This window comes from Hemiscyllium ocellatum, chromosome 12, assembly GCF_020745735.1.
Source record: "Hemiscyllium ocellatum isolate sHemOce1 chromosome 12, sHemOce1.pat.X.cur, whole genome shotgun sequence".
In the NCBI taxonomy this organism is placed as follows: domain Eukaryota; kingdom Metazoa; phylum Chordata; class Chondrichthyes; order Orectolobiformes; family Hemiscylliidae; genus Hemiscyllium; species Hemiscyllium ocellatum.
The window spans coordinates 61,469,739-61,490,532 of NC_083412.1; the positions used below are offsets into that span (position 1 = coordinate 61,469,739).

General features: G+C 40.2%; 1 protein-coding gene across 1 annotated transcript in view; it reads left to right on the top strand.

Annotated features, from left to right (window-relative positions):
- spag17 (sperm associated antigen 17) overlaps positions 1–20,794 on the top strand; it is a 225,401-nt gene that overhangs the window by 23,693 nt on the left and 180,914 nt on the right. Inside the window, exons 7-12 of the mRNA XM_060832789.1 lie at positions 1,852–2,043; positions 3,561–3,748; positions 8,934–9,076; positions 16,471–16,510; positions 18,963–19,035; positions 20,080–20,183. Coding sequence (XP_060688772.1) covers positions 1,852–2,043; positions 3,561–3,748; positions 8,934–9,076; positions 16,471–16,510; positions 18,963–19,035; positions 20,080–20,183 — 740 coding nt within the window. The remainder of the gene's footprint in view (positions 1–1,851; positions 2,044–3,560; positions 3,749–8,933; positions 9,077–16,470; positions 16,511–18,962; positions 19,036–20,079; positions 20,184–20,794) is intronic.

Consider the following 20,794-nt stretch of genomic DNA (forward strand, 5'->3'; position numbering starts at 1 on the left):
ACTGAAGCGTCTGTCTTGAAAGGGAAATTCCTCAACTTTTGTGGTATTTCAGGAATTAGCGTTCTGAAAATCTGAAAGGAGGCAGTTTTTCTGAACTTTGCCTCTAGGAAAGGCTCAATTGCCCAGCAATAAAGGTAAACTATCAGTCCTGGAAATCACTTAACATGTCCCTCCACCATCGTTCCTTGTAATTTTGTTTTTACTGTTGCATGGACTTTTAAGGCAGCAGCTTCTAGAGGCAGAAATTTGTCATTGGCTGCCAATTGGCATGCGTGGGTCTTCCCAGTGACTCTGCAACTGTGCAGCTTAGGGGGAACATTGATTTCCACTCGATATTTCTGAGGTGGGTATCGAACTTGGAAACACCACAGTCCCTTTATAGCCATTGGGATGAGGTGGGATGAGGATTGCCTTCTATATGCATTTGCTTTCTAGAACTTTGAGCTGCTCCTGCTCTTCAATTCATGTATCTGCAGAAGTAACCAAGTATGTCTTTTATATGTGAAGAAACAGTTAGAAATTTCAGTATTCAGAAAATCTTAATCTTAGAAACTCAAAATACGCCTGAAAGGCCAGTACATGAGATGTGAATTTTCCCTTTTCAGTTGAAGTGTTTTATTGTATTGAGATTCATAGCACCTGACCTGCCATGGCTTGCTGCTCCATTCCTGCTAAGGTTTGGAGATCTCCAAAACTGGAAGTCACTGCGTGCACGGCCATGCAGCTTATAAGGCACATTAACTTGAAGAGACTTTGCTCATGAAACCTTCCTCTTCAGCTCATTAAATTCACAACCATGCTCTTTGGTGTCTTTTTAATGAATCACATGACCAGAGAGGCAAAAGGGATTGCTACTGTCAGGACCCTCTGATGTTTATGCCCCCAACACCATCTTTAAATTTCAGCTGCACGCAACTTCAGGTGCTGAACAGCAGAAACTGCCCCTCATAGTGATGCTTCACCATTATCACTGTGGACATGGTTTAAAAAGAACATTTACTTCCTGCTCTTCAAACAGTGATATGGAGAATGGGATTTGTGTAGAGGTGGGCAGTACATTTCTCTGCAGACTGTTAAAAGAGGTCATGTCACCAGGCCCACCCTGCCTCAACTCAGACACTAGCCAGGGAGGAACACACAGTAGGCAGGAAGGGAGTCGGTGATTATCTGTGCTTTCTCATATTCAAAGAGTAGCCACTCACACTAATACTGCCAACTGCACGAGGCCCATGGGCTACAACTCTCACAGTTGCTGCATCATGTCCACTCAACCTCTCTTACCCACCAAATTCTCCCAAACTACTAATACTTCCTGTCCTCTGTACTTCTGACTCACTCATTGGGGACATCTTATCACCCCTCCTGCTCCTGCATCACTACCAACTGGTCTTGCATCCACTTTTTTTCAATGCCAAGATTCTGAATTTTTACATTTTTGCCATATTTTCCCAACTTTCTTGCCCACATCACATCAATGAGTGGAAAATTCTGCCCTAGCTCTACAGCTTTGTCTTTTGGATAAATGGAAAACCTGGCCATGGAGCTGACCAGTGCAGATATTTCTTGAACAATGTGAATGGCCTGTGAAAGATCCCATGCATTCCATAAAATCTGCCAGAGTGTGTCCACTGTAGACCAGTTGAGTTTACACCTTGTGCTGCCTGATCTCAAACCAGCTTTGAGGGTGATCATAAGTTTATGACCTGGGCTGAGAAATGATACATAAAATAACAAAAACAGAGAGTAAGGGATACTAGATCTTAATTATAATCCTCTGTGTGAGTGAATGGGTTTTAAATATATTAAAATTGGACCTATTGTATCATTAACCTTCTTTTTGTTTAATCACAGACGATGAACCTGATGATGGTCCTCAACGTTACATCATAATCCAAGGTTTCCAAAACCTTCAGTTTCTACTTATGTTGGGAGAACTAGGAATTGATATTTCTGCTGTAATAATGATCAGTTATGAAAAGGATGAGAGTTTCCTAAAACAGGAAGTTACTGAATCTGAAAAGGAGCCCTCTGAGTCACCTGAAGGTCAGTTAACTACTCTTGCATTAGTAGGTTGTAGTTAACACCAGTTTGATTATTAAGAATAGTTACTCACAGGATTTATATTGAGCTATTACTATTCAGTCCTCATGGAATTAAGCAGAAAAAGAAATATAGGATAATATTTTCAGATTTTCGTGGCTCAGATATTTCAATGGTCAGATTATCCAAAGAACAGGATGTTCAGGACTATGCAGAATCCCTGATGCATCTGACTCCATGGGAATTAGCAGGGAAGCTTAAACTTCCAACAGGCAATATTCCTGCATCTGGAACTGTGAAAAAGTCTCTTAAAGTCAGACCTTTGGGTTCTGACTCACTTCAGTTTAATAAATACCCAGGGAATATTAGAGGATTAGAAACTTACTGTAAATCCTGGAGAACTGTTTAACTCAACTTTGGCTCACTAGCTCACCTTAACCATACCAACTCTTCCCCCAATACTTGTGGCCTTCTACACTCCAGAACTGACATTCACCCCACCTTATAAGTTTATAAGATATAGGTGCAGAATTAGGCCATTTGGCCCATCGAGTCCTCTCTGCCATTCGATCATGACTGATATGCTCCTCGCCCCATTTTCATGCCTTCTCTCCACATCCCTTCAACCCATTACCAATACAAAAACTATCTAATTCCTCCTCAAATTTTCTCACTGTCCCAGCATCCACCTCCCTTTGGGATAGTGAATTCCAAGGATTCACAATCCTCAACTCTGTTTTAACTTTGCTACCCCTAATCCTAACAGCATGACCTCTCATCCTAGAATGCCTTAAAAGAGGAAGCATCCACTCTACATCTATTTTATCCACACCTTTTATCCAACTGTACTGAACTTACAGGATCCAACACCCAGCAAGCCCCCTTTCTCCCCTGGAAATGACACCCATTGCCACCAACTTGACCTGACTTCAGGAGAACTGACATTACCTCCACCACCCAACCCCATCACAATATTCTCAGCCAAAGACATTAGACCCAGCATCCACCCATTCGTACCCACACTGAACCCAAAGGTAATAAACTGAGAACAGTAGTTTTTAAAATGTAGTCATTTAGAAATTAAGTATTTCTTTTTCAATTATATCTTGTGATGCCGAACCTTTTGATCAGGTGTACAAATTTTGCATTGTTTCCAGGTTGGTTTAGCATGCATTATATTTTAGTGTTTGTAAGGTTTTAGATTTCTCCCTAAGATTCACCAATTCCTCTACTTCTCTTACTGAGCTAGTCAACTGTCTCCTTATCACAAAAGGCACTCAAAAAATGCAGCGTATACCTCTGATTTAAAAATATTATTGAATGTGGTCTTTTAGATTCTGAAGTTTTATCTCTTGCAGTCCATAATCCATCAGTTTATAAAAACTTGATCAGTTTGGATTCAACTTTGGTTTACTTCTTTGAAAACAACATGGAAATGATAAATTGGGAAGTCAGCCATACCAGTGAAAAAAATATTGCTTTAGAGGATACCTCTAAATAGCTTTTAAATTTGTTCCTAGCTACAGATGTTGAAGAGGAGAACCAACAAAAAGAGGAAGCTGACAAGGGCCTGGAGAAGTTTTGGAAGTACCTTGAGCCTGTTCTCAATAGTGGAAAACCTGGATCCAAACTATTTGATATAGCAAGACTCCAGTATACAGTGAAGGAAGCCATATTACCACAAGACTGGGACAATTATGACATGAAGGTCAGTGCTGTCCCAAATTGTTAGGTTTAATTTGATCAGAATCAGACTGTCATAGAGTCATTTACACCACAGAAGGGAGCCACTTGGTCTGTCGAAGTCATGCTGTCTCCCCATGGAACAATCCGGTCAATCTCACTATCATGCACAATTCCCATAGCCATGCAAATTTATTTCCTTCAAGTACCCATCTAATCTCTTTTTGAAATCATTGAATGTTTCTGCTTCTACCACCCTTATGGGCAATATGTTCAAAGACATTACTACTTGCCACAGTAAATAATTCTTCCTCATAATCGCCTTGTGATAATCCTCTAAATCTCTATCAGATCTCTGCTAAATGTCCTTAACTCCAAAGAGAACAACTCAACCCTTTCCGATGTAACCTTGTAACTAATAAAATCCCATCTCTGCTGCCATTTTTGTAAAGATCTTTGGCACCCAAACGTCTTTCCTAACGTGAGGTGACCAGAACTCAAAGCAATATTCTACTAAGGGCATGCTCAAAGTTTTCAAAGGTTCAGCTTAACATTCCTGTTCTTATATTCAATTCCTTTCTTGTTGTGAAACTTGAAAGGGTTTAGAAAAGGTTTACACGAATGTTGCCAGGGCTGAAATGTTTGAGCGATGGAGAGAGGCTGAATAGGCTAGGGCTGTTTTCCCTGGAGCATCAGAGGATGAGGGGTGACTTTTTAGAGGTTTATAATATCACGAAGGGCATGAATAGGGTAATTAGACAAGGTATTTTCCTCAGGATAGGGGAGTTCAGAACAAGAGGATATGGATTTAGGGTGAGTGGGAAAGATTTTTATAAGGGACTTAAGGGGCAAAGTTTTCATGCAGAAGGTGGTGTGTGTACAGAATGAGCTGCCAGAGGATGTTGTAGAGGTTGGTACAATTACAACATTTAAAAGGCATCTGGATGGTTAGATGGGACTAGATTTATTCAGGAAAACTGGCTAGCATGGATGAGTTGGTCCGAAGGGTCTGTTTCCATGCTGTACATCTCTATGATTGTGAAGCTCAAGTTCTTGTTGAGTATCATGATTTGCTGACTACAATCTCAATATGTCTTGACACCTTCAAAGATTGATACACATGCAGCCCAAGATCCCTGTGCTCCAGCACACATTTTAGAATTGCACCTCAAATCCATATTGCTATTCCCTAACCCTTCTGCCAAAATGAATTACCTTACAATTCTGTGGATTAAATCTTGAAGGCGATGTCTGCTGATACCTGGAAATTTGAAAAACTGCACAAGAACAAGGTTCTAGACCTGTTGCACCAATGTGTATAATTTAAATTCTTTCATACACAAATGTTGCACTGCACTGCACATGTGCAGAGAAGAAGCACAGTATTGAAACAGAGTTTCACAAGGGGAGAAAAATGAATGAGTGGAGGAAGAATGAAAAGAGATTTTTTTGACTTCTGGGGCATGAACATGGCTGGCCAGCATTTATCGCTGTCTGCAGTTGCCCTTGAGAAGATTGGGGTGAACTGACTTCTGAACGACAGCTATCCATATGCTATACCTCAACCCACAATGCTGTTATGGAGAGAATTAATAGATGTAGCTTCCAAAATGTACAAGTGTGATGATCTGATGATCTTATTAATTATCCACATAATTCTTAGCACACCGAGGATTATTTAGTAAATAATGTACAATGACGGAATCACATCTAATATCGGATAAAAGAGGAGCCTCGATTATCCAAACAACACGGGCGGGAAGTATTTTGTTCAGATAACCGAATGCTGGATAACACAGTTTAGTCAAACATCGTGACCTTGTGCTCTTGTTCGGACAATCTGAAATTCAGATAATTGATGTTTGGATAATCAAGGTTCCTCTGTACTATATTTTAAATTTGCAAGCATGGGCAGGTTATGTTCAGTTAGTAGCTTTTCCATTGTGAACAGCCAAAAGGGCATACTGTATGAGATGATCCACCAGTTTTTGCAATGTACAGCCTATTTTCGTAATACCATGTTAGTATAGAAATTCAGATATCACTTTATTCATTTGTGCAACTGGCAGAACACCTTTTTGACTTGATGGCAGCAGACGTTCAGAAGTGAATACCACCCAAATTACTAATACATATTAATAGTGTCAAAAAGCTAGCATCAATTGTTGAGTATGTTACCATTTCAGGGTAATCTGAGGTAGAGTGGGCATTTTTCAAGACTGGAAGTGATGACCTTGGACTGTTCCTGAGTTTGTTCAACATATACTGAGAAATGATCTAATCAAGGTAGCCATAATCCTGCACTCACATTCATCTTTGAAATGGAGCAGTCAATGAGTTCCATTGCCTTAGTGTGCTAGTTGAGAAATATATCAGGAGATTCTCCACTATTCCCCACCACAAGTCTACTTTTATGAGTCCGTGTACATTCCTACAGTTCTAAGTGGAATAAGATTGACCTTTCTTAGCAACTTTGTTAATGGAACCCAAATCACTACTGTGCAAACTTTATACTCAAATAGAGTGCATCAAAGCCATCCCGCTAGTTAACGGCTTGGTTAACATTTACTAAATAATCCTATGTGTCCTAAGAATTAAGATTCAAGCAATCACAATATTTGGCTTTGCAATATGGTGCGTCTGCTCCTACAGGAGACTATGCATTGTAATGCTCAAGGCCAGGCTCTTTGCAGAGAAAATGAATAGGTACATGTATTGCATCTATTTACAGTCAACAAAATAGATGACAAGCATTCTCTGGTTCATTCGTCAAAATAATGCCTTGAGTACTGAAGGCTTCCTGAGATCATCCTGTGGAAGCAATGCTTCACTTGTCTCCCAGATGACTTGCAGATGAACCTCTAGGGAGATGTTGCTGAAGCATGGAACCACTTTCTATCTGATCTCTCACATCTCAGGCATGGGTGTGAGTGACCAAAAGAAATTGAGTGATGCATCTGGCTTGCAGATATTAATTTGCTGGTGGGGTGCCTTTTTTAAGTATGAAAAATGACAGTCGTAAATGGGAGCTTGAAGGATTTGATGAGCTATAGAACTTTCTAACCACAGGATTCGGTGTTCTACTTGTGCATTAAAGTGTAATCACACAAGGGAACTTTGTGAATTATCGCCTGCTTTTAGCCCCTATGCCACAATTACTCTCTCAAAAATCAAATTTAAACATAGAACATTACAATGCAGTACAGGCCCTCAATGTTGTGTCAGCCTGTGAAACCAATCTGAAGCCCATCTTTGGTTTCACAATTTGCCCAACATTTCAGGAATTTCAAGGGTCATCTCTGGTTATTATTATCTCTGGTAGCCATTATCTAGAGAACAGATTGTTCTGCAGCTCTCAATGTCGGCAATGTTTGAAGTAGATCCACTACTGGAATATATATATTTCACATGAGTATGGCTATGCCTTACACCTGTGCTATTGCTGATACCATTGCTGATGAAGGAATATCATTACATCTTTTACCTGTCTTCAGCATTCAGGACCACTTTCAAGAAAAATATACTGTGCAGTCTGAGCACAATCTACTTAACGATTATAGGTTACCAACACCATATTGGATGCATCCAAGCATGCAAAGAAAATAAGTTTGAAAATGCAGAAGTACCGTTAACCCTGTTCTGCTTAGATAGAGTTGTACTAAAGAAGTGGAACAAATACTATATCCTTGTTCTAAGGAAGGTAAAAGGATAAAACCAGCAATTAGAAACTAATCAGTATAAACTTGATGGTGGTAAAGCTTTTAGATACGATAAGGGCTCCCAAAATGGATTCATGAGTTGATATTTTGGGGATCTGAGCTCTGTGGTATCAATGACCAACCCTCCTGTTCCTGCTTACATAGATCTTCTCCTCCACTCTCCACTGCTCATTGAGGTCTCTTGAAATAGATCACTATGGGAAAAAAGTTTGGAAAGAGACACAATAATCCAAGACAAAATAAATGGTCACTTGAGCAAGTGGTTGGAGTCTGGAATGCATCACTTGTGAGTATAGTTGAAGTCATTTCAATTATGGCTTTGAAAGGGAATTGGATAAACTCTTGAAGAGAAGGTAATGTGTTACAGAGAAAGGACAAGGGGTTAGAATTGGGAAAGCTGTCTTTGCATTGAGCCAAGATGAACATATGGGCTGAATAGTGTCCTTCTGTGGTGGTATCATTCTGTTACTTTATCTAAGATTGTCTGTAAAAGAAAATTGGTTGTGTGGAATAGTTCAAATGTTATGTCATAAATTCCCTCCTTAAGAGCAAATCAACCTTTGCTGAAAATATGAAGTAAAAACTAAAGTATGTTGCAAATACTTAGCAGTTCTGGCAGCATCTGTGGATAAAGAAAAAGAAAGTTGAATTTTGTTCCAAAGACTTAAGTCCCAGGATGCACTAGACATCAGTCCTGAAGGGAAAGCCTGATACACTTGCCTTTAGGGCATAGATGTACCATAAGCTAACCAAAATGGAGGGTTACTCCTTCCTGGAATCTACTGGGAGGCTGCTTGATTTTACTGGGCAGTCATCCCACATGGCATTGGACCCCTTCGCTCACTATATCAAAATGCCTACACAGCCACAGAACAGCCCTTAACTGGCCCTTAAGTAGGTCATTTGGGGTCCTGGTGGGTAGCCAACCTCCCATTATCTCACTGATCACAAAATGCTGTGGCTGCAGGAAGACAGAGAGCTTATATGACTAATTTCCATTTCTGTTTTACATATCATTTTCAAACCTTCCAGAATTTTATGGAAGGGTTGGTAATATTTGCATTAACACTATTCTCTCTTTGCAGATGCTGTTTGTCCTACTGTGAATTTCCAGCATCTTCTGTTTTGTTATCTTACCTTCCTTCTTTCAAAAATACATTAGCACCTATTTGACTATTTTTTTTGCAGCTTATAACCTAACTCCATCCAATCAAACAGTTTATTCATTTCTGTCATGTTCAAGTGTTCATTTCATTTTCTGATCTGTGAAGTACATTGGGAAATTTTTACAATGTGAGGGCATTTTAGACATCTTGGAAATTATAAGGGTGGAGGCTAGAAAAAAAGCTTTAGGTAATCTCACAAAGCATTGCCTGTTACACTGTGTATTTAATTTCTAAACTTAAAGTTGTTAAGTGATATTTCATATTCATGCATTACTGACTGCATTTTCTGGATTTGACTTTGCAACACTTTGTTTGTTGTTTGCAGCTGGAGTTTGGTGCATTAATATTTGAAGATATTGCCAGCATAATTTACGATTGTGAAGACTGGAAACGACAGCATCGCAATTATCTGCAAAATATTAAGCTGATTACAGTGCCAGGAGTTTCAAAGAGTGATGACGTAAAGTAGCATATTCCATATTGGGATCCACTATCATGATGTTCCTAGATTAACAGTAACTGTTTTGATTACATAATATAAGTTTTAAATACTGTCTGATTTTCATCACAATAAATTGTTACAGTGGAACATTTCATTTGTGCACTGTAAGAACAAAAGAACATAGCATAACATAAGAACTAGGTGCAGGAATAGGCTTTTGCCCGAAACGTTGATTTCGTTGCACTTTGGATGCTGCCTGAACTGCTGTGCTCTTCCAGCACCACTGATCCAGAATCTGGTTTCCAGCATCTGCAGTCATTGTTTTTACCCCATCTGGCTCTTCAAGCCTGCTCTGCCATTCAGTAAAATCATGGCTGCTCTTTTTGTGGCCTCAGCTCCACTTACCCACCCTCACACCATAACCTTTAATTCCTTTACTGTTCAAAAAAATTATCTTATCTTAACTTTAAAAACATTTACTGAGGAAGCCTCAACTACTTGACTGAACAGGGAATTCCATAGATTCACAATCCCCGGGGTGAAGAAATTCCTTCTCAATTCAGTTCTAACTTTGTTCCCCCTAATTTTGAAGCTATGCCCTCTTGTCTAGTTACACCATCCAGTGGTAACATCCTCTCTACTTCAATCTTATCTATTCCCTTCATAATTTTGCATTTTTCTATATGATCCCCCTCATTCTTCTAAATTTCAATTAATATAATCCCAAACTACTCAGTCTCTCCTCCTAAACCAATTCCCCCCCCCAACTCCAGAATCAACATTATGAATCTGTTCTGCAACCCCTCTAGTGCCAGAACATACTTTCTCAAGTAAGGAGAGCAAAACCGCACACAGTACTCCAGGTGTGGCCTCACCAACACCCTTTACAGCTGTAACATAATCTCACTGCTTTTAATCTCAATCCCTTTAGCAATGAAGGACAAACTTCCGTTTGCCTTCTTAATTACCTGTTGTACCTGCAGACCAACCTTCTGTGATTCATGCACAAGGACACCTAGGTCCCTCTGCACAGCCGCATGCTGCAATTTTTTTACCATTCAAGTAATAGTCCTTTTCACTCCCAAAAAGGATGACTTCACATTTATTAACATTGTACTCCATCTGCCAAATTGCTATTAGGAGAAAATTGCTATCATTTCCATAGACAATTTGTCATTTACATTGTGTACAGAAGAAATATTAATTATATGTTACAGTAAAACAAAATATAAGGCCATTATACTTTCATTTTAGAGTATAGGAGCAGGAGTAAGCCATTGGTCTTTCATGCCTGTTCCACCATTCAATATCAAAGCTGTCAGCTACCTCAATGCCATAATTGTGCACAATATTCTTTTAAGTCATTATTCACTAGAATTCTATCAATTTCTCTCTTGAAATTACTGAATAACTGAGCTTCCACAGGCCTCTGGGTTACAGAATTCCAAACATTCACAACAATCTGAATAAACAAGTCTCTTTTTTTCTCAGCACTAAATGATTTACTTTTGATTCTGAGACTGCATGCCTGGTTCTAAGCACTATAGTCAGGGAAAACAATCTTGCTCATTCTTTCCCTAACTACTTTGTCTACACCTTCAAGAATTTTATAAGTTGAATTTTACTGAAATTCAACTAAGTGTCACTTTTGTAGAGTTCCTGGATTGTTTCTCTCTGTGAGCTTTAACGCAATAGCTTATGTAATTCTCTGCTGTTCCCTTCATCATGTATGCATCACACCTCAGTGGTTTTGCATTTGTGCTCATCAGCAGTTGAAGTGCTTACTGCTGCCTGGTCCTCTTGGGATTCATGCCATCACCGCTATTTTAAATGCTGGTAGCCAGGAATACCCTTTCACAGTTGCAGTGTGTTACCTTGCACATAATTGAAAGAGGTAAATTGGAACCCCAATTTGCTGACAGAAATCTGGAGGTTCTGGTGGACAGGATGCTAGAGACAAGGTCTACACTCTTGCTTATTGTCCGACACAACATGGTCACACTATCAGACCTACCAGCCTGGTCTGAAGTTGCCACCTGGGCCAATACAATATCAACAGTCTGGAGTGATACCCAGGTGTGGAGGAAGAAGATGAATGACCTTCTGTAGTCCACAATAGTAAGTGTCACCACCTTATTTCTTCTACCTTACATTCATTCTAGCTTTGCTACTTTATCCACCTTCCACAAATGCTCACAGTCTGACACTTTAACTGTTGCATGCAGCATCTTCCTTACCCATTCCCCAAACTACCAACTTCTCCTGCTCTCTGTACTTCGTAATCATTCACTTTGGACATCTCAACATCTTTCTTCCACCTGTACTGACACTAACAGTTGTGCCAGCCATTTTTATCTTATTCTGTTTGTTTTGTTTTTTGCAAGTGCAAACAGCCCATAGTAGGGCTTTTGTTTGGCTGACATCCCTTACATTTGTTTCCTCACCCAATAAGAGGAGAGTCTGTGAGAGATGATTGATACTGTTCACATCGGATGCACATGCCTCCAAGTCCTGGCAACCAAGTTACATCTATTTCGCTATTCATTCTTTCTCTCGTCTTCTGAAGACACCAGTGATATCTGCACAATCTCTAATTTCAAAAGCACAGCGCCTCCAGCCAACATCTCCATCACCACTGAGGAAGAAGTCACAGATTCCTCAAACAAAGCATCGTGATGGCTGTCTCCTGTGCCCCCTTCAGCTTAGATACTGACATCTCAGTGGCTATGTTAGTTAGATTGAGTTGGGAGCACATTCTAGTGAGCACATTGCTGGCATGTCTGGACAGCTGGTTGAGGAAGAAATACTCCAGATCACTGGCACTCAAAGGATGTTTTCATTGGAGAAAAGAAGGTTTAGGCGTGACTTGATAGAGGTGTACAAGATGATTAGGGGTTTAGATAGGGTTGACCATGAGAACCTTTTTCCATGTATGGAGTCAGATATTACGAGGGGACATAGCTTTAAATTAAGGGGTGGTAGGTATAGGACAGATGTTAGGCGTAGATTCTTCACTCAGTGAGTCGTGAGTTCATGGAATGCCCTGCCAGTAACAGTGGTGGACTCTCCCTCTTTATGGGCATTTAAACGGGCATTGGATAGGCATATGGAGGAAAGTGGGCTAGTGTAGGTTAGGTGGGCTTGGATCGGTGCAACATCGAGGGCCGAAGGGCCTGTACTGCCCTGTATTTTTCTATGTTCTATGTTCTATGATGGTCGAAGATTAGGCAATTGCTTAGCTCCAGACAGAAGAGGACCACATGTTTTGACCATTAAAACTTTGTCAAAATGCACAAGGTGGAGAGCCAGGTGCAGTGCATTCAAGATCTCTTGAAATATGGTAACAGATGTATGCTCCATTAATGGGATGTTAATGGAGGATGAGACACCTTGGCCTCACCCCAGGCCCTTCTCTCAAGGTGGTATCAGTAGGCATCTAGTTAGAGGAGGAATCACATGCAAGACTCCAAGAACCCGTCAGTTGGGACATTCCAGAGGTACCTAACCCCTCTACCTTTATCATTTTGCGATTTGAATGAGGCCAAAAGGGAAAGCCGGCAGCATTTCACACAGTGAGTGGCAGCACCTTAATGTAGATGGGCCCCAAAATCTTCATGTTCCTTCAACCTTGCCTTCCAACTCAACCCCATTAGGTGGCTCAGTGGTTAGCACTGCTGCCTCACAGCACCAGAGACCCGGGTTCGATGCCACGCTCTGGCAACTGTTTGTGTGGAGTTTGCACATTCTCCCCATGTCTGTCTGGGTTTCCTCTGGGTTTTCCGAATTCTTCCCACAGTCCATAGATGTGCAGGTTAGGTGGGTTGGCCATACTAAATTGCCCATAGTATTCAGGGATGTGTAGATTTGGTGGATTGGCCATGGGAAATGCAGGGGATTAGATGGAGATAGGGGATTGGCAAAGTCTGGGTGGGGTATTCTACAGAGGGTCAGTGTGGACTCGATGGGCCAAATGGTCTGCTTTCACACTGTAGGGATTCTGATTCTATGACAGAGTATATCTTAAATGGTAAGAGGTTGGAAAATGTAGATATACAAAGAGACCAAGGTGTCTTTGTCAAGAAATCTCTGTACAACAAACTATTGGGAAGGTTAATGGGATGTTAGCCATTATTGCAGATGGATTTGATTATAGGAGAAGTGAAGTCTTGCCTCAATTATACAGCTTTCTTAGACACCAGAAATAGTGTGCAGTTTTTGTCTCCTTACATCAGGAATGGTATTATTTTTGGAGAGAGAATGCAACAAAGGTTCACCAGATTTATTCTTGAGAGTATGTGGATGTACCTACTAGAGGAGGTGCAAAACTTGACCTACTCTTTGGAAATAAGGCAGGGCAGGTGACTGAGGTGTCAGTGGGGGAGCACTTTGGGGCCAGCGACCATAATTCTATTAGTTTTAAAATAGTGATGGAAAAGGATAGACCAGATCTAAAAGTTGAAGTTCTAAATTGGAGAAAGGCCAATTTTGACAGTATTAGGCAAGAACTTTCAAAAGCTGATTGGGTGCAGATGTTCACAGGTAAAGGGACGGCTAGAAAATGGGAAGCTTTCAGAAATGAGATAATGAGAGTCCAGAGAAAGTATATTCCTGTTATGGTGAAAGGAAAGGCTAGTAGGTATAGGGAATGCTGGATAACTAAAGAAATCGAGGTTTTGGTTAAGAAAAAGAAGGAAGCATATATCATGTATTGACGGATCGAGTGAATCCTTAGAAGCATATAAAGGCAGTCGGAGTATTAGATAGAATAATGAAGAAGGCGTTAGGTATGCTTTTCTTTATTGGTCAGAGTATTGAGTACAGGAGTTGGGAAGTCATGTTGTGGCTGTACAGGACATTGGTTAGGAGAAAGTGAGGACTGCAGATGCTGGAGATCAGAGCTTAAAAACGTGTTGCTGGAAAGGAATGACCTAAAGAAGGACTTCTGCCCGAAACGTCAATTCTCCCGTTCCTTTGATGCTGCCTGACCTGCTGCGCTTTTCCAGCAACACATTTTTAAGGACATTGGTTAGGCCACTGTTAGAATATTGCATGCAATTCTGGTCTCCTTCCTATCAGAAAGATGTTGTGAAACTTGAAAGGGTTCAGAAAAGATTTCCAAGGATGTCGCCAGGGTTGGAGGATTTGAACTATAGAGAGAGGTTGAATAGGCTGGGGCTGTTTTCCCAGCGACTGATGAATGACCTTATAAAGGTTTACAAAATCATGAGGGGCATGGATAGGACTCCCTGGTGTGGGGGAGTCCAGAACTAGAGGGCATAGGATTAGGGTGAGAGGGGAAAGATATAGAAGAGACCTAAGGGGAAACATTTTCATGCAGAGGGTGGTACATGTATGGAATGAGCTGCCAGAGGATGTGATGGAGGCTTGTACAATTGCAACATTTAAAAGGCAAGTAGATGGGTATATGAATAGGAAGGGTTTGGAGGGATATGGGCCAGGTGCTGGCAGGTGGGACTATATTGGGTTGGGATATCTGGTCGGCATGGACGTGTTGGACCGAAGGGTCTGTTTCTATGCTGTACATCTCTATGACTCTATTTGCGACTATCCTATGAAGAGAGGATGGGTAAGTTAGGCCTGTATTCTGTAGAATTTCAAAGACTGAGAGTTGATCTCATTGAAATTTACAAGTATTACAAGTGATAAAGAGGGTAGGTGCTAGTAAGATTTTTTCCCCTAGTTAGGTATGTCTCGAACTAGGAGACACAAATTAAATTAGATTTCTGAATATCAGTGGCATAACAGGTAATCAGATAGTATGAGTAGTGTGCATTGAAGTGTTTGATCAGCCAAAATTGAATTAAATGACTCACTGTCCTGAATGGTCTACTCCTGTTCCTATTTGAATCTACTTTGTTCCAACAATGCATTGAGATGTTCTTCTGGACCTTAAATTTCTGAACCAGATAAACAAACCATTAAAAAATTGCTGTAGGTAATAGAGCCCTCCAATCTGAAAATAACAAAGATGGAATAGATGCATCCCTATAAGAGTGAAAGATACAACACCCAAAGTTAAACCCCACTACTATTTATTGAGTGCATCTCCTGTTTAAAAGAGGTTGACTGCCGTTAAGGAGTCCACGCACATTTTATCGCACATTGATGGGTCATCTGTTGAACATATATGTAGTCAGGGTGGCATTTTGTGCTTGGCTACATCCTGAAATCATTTAGAGAAGGAGAGAAAATAAGTTTTGTATTCTGCCTGCCTCAGCACAGAGTTCATGCATCACAGTTGCCTTGTCTGAAACAGGATTTGTGCAACTGGAATTGGATTATCAATTTTTAAAAATTCTTACATGGAATATGGGTGTTGTTGGAAATGCCAGCTGTGATGAGTCATGTTCTTGAACCTCTGCCATGTATCTGGGTAGAGACACCTACAGTGCTGCTGAGAAGGCAGTTCCAGTACTTTGATCCAGCAAGACTGAAGGAGCAGCTCTACAGTTCCAAGATTTAATGGGTATGTGGCTTGGTAGAGAAGTTGGATATGATATTTCCATGCATCTGTGGCCATTGTCCTTCATATGGTGGAGATGATAGTTTTTGAAGCTGTTGTTGAAGGTGCACTGGCGAGTTGAAGTTGTGCATCTCATATGTAGTGCAAACTGTTAGTATTGCATTGGTCTGGAGGAGAGAATGTTCAAGCTAGTGGATGTTGTTTTGATCAAGTGGACTGCTTTGCGCTGGATTGCATCAAGCTTCTTGAGTTTTGCTGCAGCCACACTCATTCAGGCAAACGTAGTATATTATACGCCTAATTGTCTCACTCACTTTAGAATTCTGAGTCTCTCAACTGACTGTTGCAGCCACAGTACCTGGCACTGTTTAGATTCTGGATAATGGCAGGATATTGATAATGGGAATGTAAAGGACCACATATTTTTCAATTTCGTAATTATGAACTGAAATGAAAGTTTGAACTGTCATATCTAGAATACCAGAGAAAGGTTTACAGCCCAAAACTCAAGAGCAGCATACTGTTGAACTAAGTGATGCAATGTTGCATTTTGAAGCAGAAATAGAGAAAATCCAAGACTGAGCGGTGCTGAGTCCCTTCTAAGGATGTTCTACCTAGCAAGAGCTCACTGACTGGTTGAGCAACAAGGGGTTCAAAATCTGAAAGTGTGAGGGCAGCAGAGAAACATACAGAGCCTACAGGTAGAAAGTGTCCATCCATAGTGTATGTGTTAAACCATTTCTCTTTTGTTTGTCGGAATTGTGATTGGGTATTTGTGAATCTACAGGTTTTGAAATGTTATAGTTTAAATTGCAAAACAGTAGATTAGAAATCCTATCTTTTCATTGCTCTTGCTCAATGTAAGTCTGTTACAACGAATAGTTATTTTCGTCACTGACAAAATATGGTATGAATTACTTTTGTCCTGTGTAACAGTCAATCAGTCAGTAAATTGATCATTTTGGTGATCTCATTGGTATTGTATAAATGTATATGTTTTGTGTCACTTCTTTGATCAATGGGAAACATTTATCAGAGCTCTCTTCCCAGTTAAGTCATGAGAGAATATGTCATGGTAATACTGTTGAATGCCATGGAAGATGACTAAATTCACTCATTGAAGATGATCATTGCCTGGCATTTGCGTATCTTGAATGTTTCTTGCTATTATTACCCTGAATTCTATCCATGTCTTGCTAAACATGGGCATGGAATGCTTCAGTTTCTGAGGAGTTATGTGTGTATGGTAGACCCTCAGAATGAGCATCACTCTTCATCATGGCAAAAGCCTGCACATGGAGTCTTTCAATAAGGAGAGGCTGCTATGCTGCAGCAGCCCCTCAATTCTGGTGTAGTAGCCACGAGAATGGCCCTTTATGGGTAAGAGGCATTATAGATGCAAGGTCAGGTCCAGTGACAAATAAAGTTCGGGTAGATGTGACAGCCCTGAACAGGCACAGCGATGATATGAAAGCTGCAAACTTGCAAATGGTGTTGGAACAAAGCTTGCCTGGTTCCTCAACTGCCTTTCCAACTGTTCTGGAATCTATTGGTTCTTCCTCTCCATGAAGCATTGAAGATATTTCAAAATCTGAGATGGTCATGATGAATGTTGCAACCTCATCGCCTTTGATGTCTGAAGAAGAGAATGAATTTCTTCCAAAATGCTCCAGGTGCAAGAGTTGAGTTATTGTGCCTTACACACCACGTATGAGAGACAGAGTTGGAGGGACCTGAACCACTGCTAAAGTGCTCCAGTTGGAGCTACAAAAAAGAAAGAACAGCCCTATGTCCTCAGATTCACAGGGGAGGCATTTGTGATTGTAATGAGGTCTGCCATTTGAACCTCATAGAATATGAGTTCCCTGATAGGTGCTGTTAAATTGGTCCAATCAGAGAACTCTGGCTAACATATATAACAGGAGCGTCAGAGGTTCTGTTCACTTTGAGAGCTGGCTCTGAGGAAGCTGGATCAGTATCAAGGTTCCTGCATGTGTAAATAAAGGCTGACATGTCACCAACTTCTATGGAGTTATTTCATATGGTAGTAATAAACTAGAGAATTATCAACCACTGATTTGTACATCAGTGGTAGGAAAACTATTGGACAAAATTCTGAAGGAGAGAATTAATCATCATTTAGAGAGGCAAGATTTGATCAGAGATAATCAGCATGGTTTTGACAAAGGGAGGCCTGACAAATTTGATTGAATTTTCCTGAAGGTAACCAGGTGTGTAGATGATGATTGTGCAGTTGATGTAACTTACAGGGATTTCAGCAAAGCCTTTGCCAAGATCCCACATGGGAGACATATAAAGAATATAAAAGCACATGAGATCCAGGGTAAGTTGGATCCAAATTTGGCTTATTAGTTGGAGACAGCGAGTGTGGTGATGGAGGGTTGTTTGTGTCTCTGGAAGCTGACGTCCTGTGGCATACTACTGGGATCTGTGCTGGGTCCCTTATTGTTCATGTTACTATGTACAAATGATATAGAAGAAAATGGTGGGAGTGGGGTGTGGGATGTGACTAGGATGATAAGTAAATTTGCAGATGACAAAAATTGACCTCGTAGCTGACAGTAAGGAGGATGGCCTTAGGTAACAGAGGATTGGTCACATGGGGTGATGCACTTTGCAAGAAGGCACAAGACAGGGGAGTACTACATGGCAGGGCACTGGAAAGCTCAGAAAAACAAAGGAATTTTGGGACATTTGTCAACAAATCTTTGAAGGCAGCTGGACAGGTTGTTGGGGTAGTTAGGAAGGCATATGGAACACTTGCCTTTGTCAGTTATTGCATAGATTATAAAGTGGGAAGGTTATGTTGGAGCTGTGCAGGACTTTGGTTAGGCCACAGCTGGAGTATGGTATGCAGTTCTGATCAATGCGCATTAGAAAGGATGTGATTACACTAAGATAGCGCAGAAGTCATTCACTGGGATATTACCTGGGATGGAGTATTTCAGCTGTGAAGAGAGGTTGGATAAGCTCAGGTTGTTTTCTTTAGAGTGGAGAATGCTAAGGGGGATTCTAATAAAAATGCATAAGATTATAAAGAACAAGAACAGGGTGAATAGAAAGCAGTTGTTTTCCTTACTTGAAAGGTCAATGGCAAGGAGCATAATTTTAAGGTGAAACACTGGAGAAAAAGTCTTTTCACCCAGAGAATCTGGAATTTACTGCTTGGGAGGGTAGTTGAGGTGGTAATCTCTAAAATGTACATGGATGAACAACTGAAGTGTCATAGCATTCAAGACTTTGGGCAAATAAGTTGAATTTGAAAGTTAGGTAGATTTATGATACTTTTGTTGATGCAGACTTGGTAGGCTGAGGGCTTCATCTGTACTATATAATTCTACAAAGTATGTGAAATTGAAATGTAATTAACACAGGTTTTAAGTTATTTTTATCTGCTTCTCCTACAGGCACACGCAGTTTCAACCCCACTTGATAGGAATAGATCAGCTACGGCAGAATTAGCAATACCTACAGAAAAAGGTACCTCATTCATAAAATTATATAACTGGACTCATTTAACTAATACTTCAGGATTTGTAAATTATCATTATCAATCCAAAATTTTCTGCATTGGTAATTCTGGCAGAGAATTTCCCAAGTTAATCCATTATGCTCCAAATCCTCCAGTTGTGGACTGATGCAGTAGTTGGTTGAAAAACTAATTTGAGTGAACCATAATGAGAGCATTGGTAACTCACTTATGGTAAAGCCAGTGGAGTTATGGCTGAGATAAGATCAGCCTCAGATATGATTATGTTCTTACTCAACAGAGAAGCAGGCTCAAGGGGCTGAATTTTCTACTCCTCCTCCTAGTTTTTATGTTCAGATGCAAGTCGTAGGTTTTTAGCATGCTTACACAGAATTGCCACTGACTAGTGTTTTCTTAAGTTAGTTTTACTTATACTCTGATAAATGTGCATAAGTTTAAAAAACTGTCTCTGATTTGTGGATGTTTATTTTTAACCAAAATAGCATAATCCCTTACTTGAGCTTCAGGTATTTTGCAAAAAAGGTTGTTCTTCCATGAATTCTGTTTTTAGTTATTTCAGTGATCTAGATGGGAACTAGCTATCTTGGTCCTAGAGTTCACCAATTTAAGATTATAAATTGGGCCTGCAATGCTTGCTGGGGGGTACATATACACACCTGTTCTCTGTAGGCAAAAGGAATTTGTCCAGATATTGCAACTATGTCGAATTAAACAAAAGTAATGGGGGAGCAGTAGAACACTGGCATATTCTCAATGGCATTGTTGTGCAAATTAGAGATGACTAGTCAACATAACAGCACCCTTTTCTCATGTCGTATAAATTGTCACTCCCTTTGAGATGTAGCATTCTGCTCCAATGAGTTCCAGATGAATAGCTTCACCAACATCTCTTTTCTCAGTGATACGTGGCTTCTGTACAATGAAGTGACTGTTGGTTGTGATTAATTTTTAAGTAATCATTTCCTACTGACCAATATATCCACTGATTTGCATACACATAAGAAAATGTCAACCTGTTATCTTTTTTTAAATAGGTACTTCTGCACTGATTGATATGCGATTTTATAATGATCTGATGAGCCTTGTGCCGCTGGAATGCCTGTCTGTGCCTTTAATATTATACTGTATACTGGAGCAGGTTTGTAAGTGTTCATTCACCATGTAGCTTGATGATGTGGTCCCTAGTTAGCTTATTATTTCTCAATTTACACTATATAATTCTTCATTTAGTCCATTTCTGTCAATATCGTCGTTTAGTATCTGGGCTTTGGAAGCTTTATCATGAAGTCCAATTATAAATGACAGTTTTGTTGACACTTGGTTATAAAGGAACAGATCATAGAAAAGATTTTTGAAGCTGTCGTGATTTGTATTCCACATGCAGAAGTCATGTAAACAATTCCTGTTCTTTGCAACAAAACTTTTATTCCTAATTAGTCTTGTTTGGTATACAGATATTATTCTCTAAAACTGCAATAAGCAATTAATGTCAATGTGAATTGCAGTCTGAGTAAAAGAGCAAACTGGAAGCTCAGAAACCTTTGTTCTTTAGATATTAGCATTTTAGTAATATGCATTTTGTTTTTGCACTACTGCCAGTGCCCTCCTCTTCTCTATGGACAGGAATAAGCTGTTTGGCCCCTTAAGCCTATTCCATAATTCAGTACGATCATGGCTGATCCAGCGCTTCTCATGTCCACTTTTCTGCCCTTTCCTCATAATCCTTGCCTCCCCTACTGATAAGAATCT